We start from the raw sequence: 8,121 nt of genomic DNA, 5'->3' as shown, positions 1-8,121 counted from the left end.
ATGCTTTACCTAATGAAACTATGTTAATCGGATAATCCAAGGCACTGTGTTTGCGCTGCTCAATTTAGCGCAATAAACCAAGAGACTACAAAGTATATTAATTCATTTTTGATGACAATGTTATTTTCCATTCATTTATTATGCCAACTGCAGGCATACAATTTGTGTAAATATTTGCATTACTCCCGTGGCCAAATTAGGAAATAAAATAACAAGTCACACACAAACGAGCGGCAAATAAGCATTGAATGACTGACTTGTGTGTGAATTAATCCAAAATAACTAGAATCAACAACGTGGATTTCTGTCCTGAAATTAGAAATTAGAGCCAATGGAAAATATTCTGCTTATAATTACGACCCCGACCGAATGTCTGCAAATGTCTTGAAAATAACAAGAAAAAATGCATTCTGTCATTTGAAATTGATTGAAAAATTAACTTAAAACTACAATTGATAATACCAATTTTAACGAAAAATCTCGATTAAACTATGGTCAGTTTTTTTAATAAAAATTCTCTTTTAAATTTGAATCTACTTAGTTAAATGAACAAATTTAAGGTCAACAAAAAGATCAAAGAGGTATGTCCCGATACAAAATGAGAATTAGTTATATGGTTGATAAGTACTAAAGTTCTTCCTTAAAATTACTTTTATCTACAATTGTTTTTATACAATATACAAATTATATATACGTCTTACATTCCTAAAATAATCCAGTATTTGTAGACTTTGAAATGCTTGCGTCTTAGGCTACATCGATATTACAAACTACGTATATTGATAACGAATTGTTCAGACTGTTCATTCCGTGTGTATAATCGATATGGGATATAGATATACTATGGCTACTCGAAAAGCTCTCGTTTTGGGGCCGGCCATCACGTTATATCACCCGGTAGTTGCCTCCCTATTAATATCACAAGACTTCGCCGGAATTGCAGTGGATTTTTGGGGGGACTACAGGAAGGAGCAGCAGAGGATCAGGACGAGCACGGTGATGGGGAATATGGCGTAGATCTCGCTGCGCGGATGGCACGTGGAGATCAGGTTGGTTATGTCGTCCTCCTCGTGCTCGATGCCATCCCGCGTGGGCACCTCCACCACCACGATCTCGTCGGAGAGGAAATTGATGTTGAAAGTGCAGTTCGAGGTGTTCAGACAGCTCTGCGATTCGCTCATGTTTGCGTACTGATACGTCGGCTTGTATATATCGAATATGGCATGAATCTCGTTCTTCACGTAATCGTTGTCGCTGTAGAATATATAGTAGTAGTAGCCATCCTCGATCACATTGTGCACCACCATCGAACTCTTGTTCGACGACGGCTCCATGATGTGCGAAATGGAGCACTCGTTTTTCGGCTTGAAGAACCTCTGCAGCAGCCTCATTCCATCGAAGCACTGTTTCAGTCCAGTTTCGAAACTGGACACCGAATTGGACTCGTCGGTTTCCGTGAAGTTGATCGCATTGCCTCCGTGCATGGGTTTTCTATCGTAGACATTATCCCGCTTCGATCTTTTGTAGAGCTTCTCGTACAGTTCATGCCTTCTCTGATTTCTATGACTCATGCCATTATGTCTTTTTGGCCGTTGGCGGTGTTGCCCGTTATTTGAACTATGCGTCTCACTCGAATTGCGACTTGGATGATCTTCACTTAAATTGTGACTTGGACGATCCTCACTTGAATTGTGATCTGGATGATTCTTTCCCGAATTGTGGTTTTGATGATCCTCTCTTGAATTGTGATCTGGATGATGCTTTCTCGAATTGTGACTTGGATGATCCTCACTTAATTTGCGACCTGGATGATCCTCACTCGAATTGTGATGATCTGGATGATCCTCATTTAGAATGTGTTTGGGATTGTGACTAGTTTCATCGGTTGTGGCATTCGAATCCGTCTGGGAATGATCTTGGTGCTGGATTGGAGCATTCAAAGAGTGATTATGATGATGGGCAGGTGAATTTGAGCTGTGATCGTGATGATTTAAAATATGCTCCTTGTGGTGTGATCCTTGCAGATCTGTAACAGCATTCGAGTAGTGATCACTGTGATGAATTTCACCTTTTTTAATTTTTTTCTGCAAAAGTTTTGGCTGTCCCGATCCATTATGCTTGTGTGGAATATTCAACTGAGGCTGCGATTCATCTTCGCTGAGGTCCTCGCCACCGTGGTTCTCGTGTTCCATCAAAGTGTCCTGGTTGCTCTTCTCCTCCGTGATCTCCACATTATCTTCGAAGAACACCTGCACTTGTTCGTGGCCTTTGGCATAGTTGGCGTCCACCTTGTTCTTATTGTGATCGGTTAGGCCGCAAAGATTTAGTTCCCTGTGACCATGGATGATCAGGATACTGGAGCCATCGTAGCGGGAGCACAGTTTCACATGCACCTGGGCCCCTTTCAGCAAAAAGAAGCCCCAGTATTCCAGGGTATCATCCGGCAGGGTCATCGACTTCTTCAGCCTAATATGCTTGCGATTCGTGGCGATCTCGGGCTTGTTCCTCAGTTGAAATGCATTGAAATTGGAGTTCATTCGCAGGGTGTGCTTCGAGCAGAAAATGGACGAGATTCCGGCCCGAATCTCAATGATATCAGACTCCGCCATGGGATAGACGACATCCGCAAAGACCGTCTTTCGCAGATGCAGTGGCATAATGATAAGAATGGCCGGCAGTATTACAATCATCAGGCAGAAGATCAGCACCCTCTTCACGCCGTGCATTTTGCGGGTTTCTGCAAGAGTACAATAAGATAACGACAAAGATTAGTATCTCGTGATAACATCGTATATTATATATATTATTATATATTTTATTATGGCCTGACGGGGCACCTTCAAAGTGATATTCCGTTAAGGGCTGCATCTTGGAGGCTCAAAAAAGGAAAAAGGATGAAGGGGAAAAAACAGTTTTCAGCGAATACGTCCGATTGCCAGCCAGGTTTGTTGTACACTGTCTGATTGTGCGATTATCAAATTAGTCTCGCCGCCTCAGTTTGTTTTCACGCCTACCGCCGCCCCCTCCTATATTTTTATATGCCCAGTCGAGTATTTGTGAGAGGCGAGATTGTATCAACAAGCCGACACGACTATTGACACTGGCCCAGTGTATAACTAAGCTATTCACAAGATCCAATTGGCAGGTCCAGATCGATGGCCAGCCAAGTGACAGCCTCTGTTTGATCGATGTTTAGCGACCCAAAACTCCGCAACATTCGCTCTTCTCCGACTTGCTTTTGCGGAATAAGATTCGCTTTTCGCACTTGACTTATAACCATTTACATCAGTAGCGGCAAGTTCTAAGAATATATTTCTAAATGTATTTAATAAATCTTTAAAAACCTAATTCTTTTTATTAATTTACTATATATGAGTGTTTATCTCTACAACGTATATTTATATTTCTCATTTCTACCAAGTTATTACAGCTTGTTTTTAGGTTCTTGTAGATATTTAACATATTTTCCTTTTGACAGAGGCAAAGATATAGCCATTTAAAGTGATTCATTTTTAAGTTTTAGCTATCTTTAGTTCCGAAAAGAACGTATGAATATATGTATATATATTATATATATTCCCATATCGTATATTATCCCATTAAATTGTAAGCTATAAATAAACTATACAAAAGTAAGACAGCGATCTGAGCTTACACCAAATATAAATTATTAAAATAACTTTGTAAAAATGAGAAATTATTTTGAGATCATAAAGGAAAATATGTTGGTATATGTATACTTTGTGTTTTTGGAGTATAGGAACAAAGAGATGTTGTTTCTTAATTTGTACCCCTTAAATTTCCCATTACGCATTATTTTCTTCAAGTCCTCCATTATATTACCCTTCAATCTCACATAATGTTACGCATAGTGGTTATCAGGTGCCTTAGTTAATTACCAACCGCCTAATGATGCCAACTTTGATAAGCCCTATTTCCACTCGTGAAAATGATGTTAATATTAGTCTGGTCTTATCAACGTGAGCGAGTGAGTTGTGATCAGGAATACATGAACAAAATTTCATATATGCAATACTTATGTGACATAAATATAGTATTTATGGCACACACGAGTATTTTTTTATTTGTCACGTTTTTGTCGAGTGCTTTTTGAACCCAACTGAAATGTGCTTCGAGCTGAAAACAGTATCATAAACAAATTTCGCTGCTCTCTTGTGCTTATCAACGAAACATGTTAAGCACAGACTGATAAAAAAAAAAACGCTAAAGAATTAAAGAAAAAGCTGCACACATTCGAGAGATAAGTCAACCTTATATTAAAATCCGCTGGATACAGCAAATACTAATAACAAAATGTTAATCAGGCAGAATTAACTACTTGGTTAAATTAAGTAGGAAACCCGTTTCAAATAGTACTTTATTTTAATCAAATAACTAGTTAATAATTACATAGTTCAAATAGTTAAACCAATTTCTTAGAGCATATCAATTTACACAATTTTAAAAATAACAAATAATAGTAATAGTTATATGAATAAAAATCATTAAAAAAAAAAAAAAAAAAATTTTTTTTTTAATATTTATATAATCTTTTATTAACTAATTGCACCCAATATAAACCGTTTGTTAACTTATCTCTATAAATAATTTATAGCTAGTATTTGGTAAGAGCTTAATAAAGTAATTTGGTAAATTGATTGTGCTTTGATTTGATAGCTTTCTTTTCTTCTCGTCTAAATAAAATAAAACTTAAATCGTATTGAAATTTTGAGCTGGTAAACATCTGTGCCCTACTTTTCTTATCACTAATACTATCTGTAGTCTTGATTTAACAACAATTGATTGTCGCCATCTGAAGAGAGGTATACTAGGTAAAATTTCTTTCTTTCCATTTCTCTATACGATTGCCGGTTTTTATTTTCCTTTGTGAGTTTTTCTGGGGTCTTCCCCATGACAAAGACACTTATATGTGGCCTCAAAAAATGGCATAGGTCGCGTATTATTGGTGTTTTTTTTTTGTTTACATTCTTTGCATTTTCGACAACGTTTTCTTTTATTTCCGTTTCTTAGGTGTAAAAAAACACAGAAAAATTAAATTTTAATATTTCTTTTAGAAACTTTATATCAACATAAACGCAATGTTTTCACTTATTAATGCACAAAGTTAATATGCTTTTAAGTTTTTTGTCAAAAAAAAATGAGAGTACAAATTTAAAATGTTTGTAATATTAAATGCACTTTATTTAATGCTTTAAATATTTTATTTAGCTATTAACTAATGTTTTAATAAAACAAATAAAAAAAACAACACAAGCCGTGTATCAAAACTTTTTTTTAAGTGTTTTCTTTTGTTTTAGGTATGATGTAGAAATCCTTGAAATTATAATAGCCGGTTTTTTTCTGGTTTTGAAAAACATTTGTAGCCGCGACGGAAATATGCATTTGAAATACAAACCCCGCCGCCAGCACCTGTGGAAATGTTATTCTTGTTTGTTTATTTTGCCGTGGGAATCGAATCAAATTTACACATGTTGTTTTGAATTTTGAATTGTATCTCTTGTTTTAGTAGTTGGCACTTACACACTTCGCTTTTCCGTATCTTTCCTATATTTGCTCTATATCTTTGGGATTTGCTGACGTCGAAAAGTGGTGACAAGTGCGATTTTTTGTGAATTTCACATGCAGTTGTCGATTTTGTTGTCTTTTCTATTGTTTGGTTTTCTATTTTTTGTTTAACAACTAAGTAGCTTAGGTGAGCATACATCCAAAATTAGACGGGTGTATATGGGTTGCTATACGATGTTTATTAAAAACCCAAAAAACACGTGCCGCTTCCCACGATATATTATCAAAAACAAATGATTTACCCATCTGTTTGTTGTTATATTTTGACACACATTTTAATCAACAATTTGAGCTCTCTCTCTTATCGCGACACTCTCTCGCACTCTCTTTCTCTCCCACGCTCTCTCGTTCGAATTTCTCCCGTTGTCTTTTCTATTTAACACTTTGTTTTTAGCTCTGGTTCCGCATATCTTTGTTTGTTTTTGAAACACGTAGTTGAATATTTATAAATTCATGGTCGTTTTTAATTGTAGTGTAACTAAGCATTTCTCCGCTACTTTTCAGTTGGTTAAATGTTATCAGTCATTATTATTACGAAATTTTTACTCGACTCGCCAGAGGAAAAACAAAACGCTTCAATTCACTCACAAAGCAGTCCAACAAATGAGACGGAAACTGCTGCAATGGAAATTTTAACCCCAAAGAAATATAGACGACGCGATAGCGCAATGCAAAATGCTCTCTCCGCTCTCTGTTTTAAGAGTACACTCAAAAAAATAATCTAATAATAAAAATAATAAGGTAAAAACCCTAAAAAAAATACACTCAGCATACTACACCAACATTCTTTTTTGGATCATTGTTCTCTACTGATAAGACCGAGTAAGTCAACAAGAGTTTTATTAATGCGTTGGATTTTCTTTATTTGTATTAAATAAAACTACTGCGTGCACTGTCATAATGATCTTTGTATTGAAGCTTTTACTGCCAGAAAGTTGATTTGATCCCACCTTATATAAGCTAACAAAGAAATAAAACTACAAGGAACATAAAAAAAAAATAAAATAAAATTACCTAAAAAACAATACTCTAACTGAAAAAAATTAATAGGTATTTAAGTTAATTCGTAGTTTTTGAACAGAATTATCACACTGAATTCAATTTGTTCGGCTACACAGCAAGAAACTACAATTTCTTAATATTTTGATTTAAGAAATAGTTTTATTATTTGTTTTTAGTGTTTCTCTCAGTTCTCACTGTGTTCTTTCGTTTGTAAGCAAAAAAGAGAAACACTGCTCGGGAAAATTGTATTTTGGCCAGAAAATGTTAAGAGAACTATCTTATGTTTTGAAGTGAAGTTGGCTGCGCTGAAAATAAGGTAGAAAACTGGGCTAAAAATTACTTTTGATAATATTATATTTCTTTAGATGCGGTAGATGGGGATCGATACTAAAAAGTATGAAAATCGGCAGCTACTGAAAATCTTTAATATTTTAAGAAAATTATTGGTTTTATTTGTAAAATAATGAAACTACTTTACAACATTTTTTAAGTGAACAGTTTTTATACCCTTGCTGTCAGAAGTTTGCAGCGTAGTGACCCCATATTTCCGACCCTATAAAGTATATATATTCTCGGATCAGCATCTCCGATCGATCGATCTCTAATTGTCCAATTCTAATCATATAATATTCAATTTGTTTGCTTGGTTTCTTGTTTTTACTTATATTTAACCCACATAAAATTAAATAAAATTCAATAAATCAATAAATTCTTAGAAATAAAATGAATTTCTTAATTACATCAATAAAAGAATAAAATTGGTGCCGTTAAAGGTACGTTCAATAAATGCATTTAATAAAAAAGCACACAAAGCTTATCTAATCAAGAACTTTTAAGAAGATGAGATTACTTTTTCATGTTCATACTTATAAGCAGTAAATATCTTGTTTACCAAAATACAAAGTAAACGAGATTGAAAGAAAAGAGGGATAAATCCTCATATTAATTTTCTTACTGCCCTAGAAAATTTATACCACACAAACACAGGAAGGATTTTTAAGTCCATTTTGTTATAAATTTAAAAAAAATAGAACAAATTATATTAGCAATAAAATGTTGCCTAAGTTTTGGGAGATTTACATACTTTAAAAATATGTATATTCTTTTTAAGGTTTGTATAATTTTGTTGTATTATTTACTTCTTGATTTGTTTATGGTCTGCATTTATTCTAAAATAGACTTTGCCGTTAAATCACAAAAGGTTAATGTAATTCCAAGTTTATCTATTTTATAACTTACTATGCAAGTCCGGCATGGAGTAGTAGAAATCCGTGTGATAATAATGTAGTTGTCCAGGACTAACTGATGTCGTCCTGTTGAACATCTTTTTGTTGGCCATCCTGGATATTAATTGTGGTTCTTTTGAGGTGTTAAAATGGGAGCCAGAGCAGAACCGAAGCCTGCGAATTATCGCAGCGCACTAATGGAATGAATATAATCCGAATCGTGCGAGAGTCGACTGTGGAAAGTGTTTGGAATAACGATGACGCTTAATCCAAGCGAACGTTGCACAGTGGAGCGAATTGAGTGTTT

At 34.9% G+C, this 8,121-nt stretch overlaps 1 protein-coding gene across 3 annotated transcripts; it reads right to left on the bottom strand.

The window, feature by feature from the left end:
- Positions 1-465: 465 nt before the first annotated feature.
- On the bottom strand, positions 466-8,028 carry LOC108040768. 3 transcript variants are annotated; one of them, XM_017118372.2, is made up of 2 exons: positions 7,828-8,028; positions 466-2,737 (listed from the first exon to the last, which is right to left on the bottom strand). In XM_017118372.2, exons 1-2 carry the CDS (start codon positions 7,925-7,927, stop codon positions 960-962), a joined length of 1,878 nt encoding a protein of 625 aa, XP_016973861.1. In that variant the 5' UTR covers positions 7,928-8,028; the 3' UTR covers positions 466-959. The 3 variants fall into 3 exon arrangements, with proteins under 3 accessions (XP_016973861.1, XP_016973863.1, XP_016973862.1); XM_017118374.2 differs by lacking the exon at positions 7,828-8,028 and adding an exon at positions 5,542-6,318; XM_017118373.2 differs by lacking the exon at positions 7,828-8,028 and adding an exon at positions 2,838-2,952.
- Between the last annotated feature and the right edge of the window lie 93 nt (positions 8,029-8,121).

This window comes from Drosophila rhopaloa, unplaced genomic scaffold (genome assembly GCF_018152115.1).
Source record: "Drosophila rhopaloa isolate 14029-0021.01 unplaced genomic scaffold, ASM1815211v1 contig_2, whole genome shotgun sequence".
NCBI lineage: Eukaryota > Metazoa > Arthropoda > Insecta > Diptera > Drosophilidae > Drosophila > Drosophila rhopaloa.
Note: the sequence above shows the minus strand (reverse complement) of the source record. Positions and strands in the feature narration are given on the sequence as shown.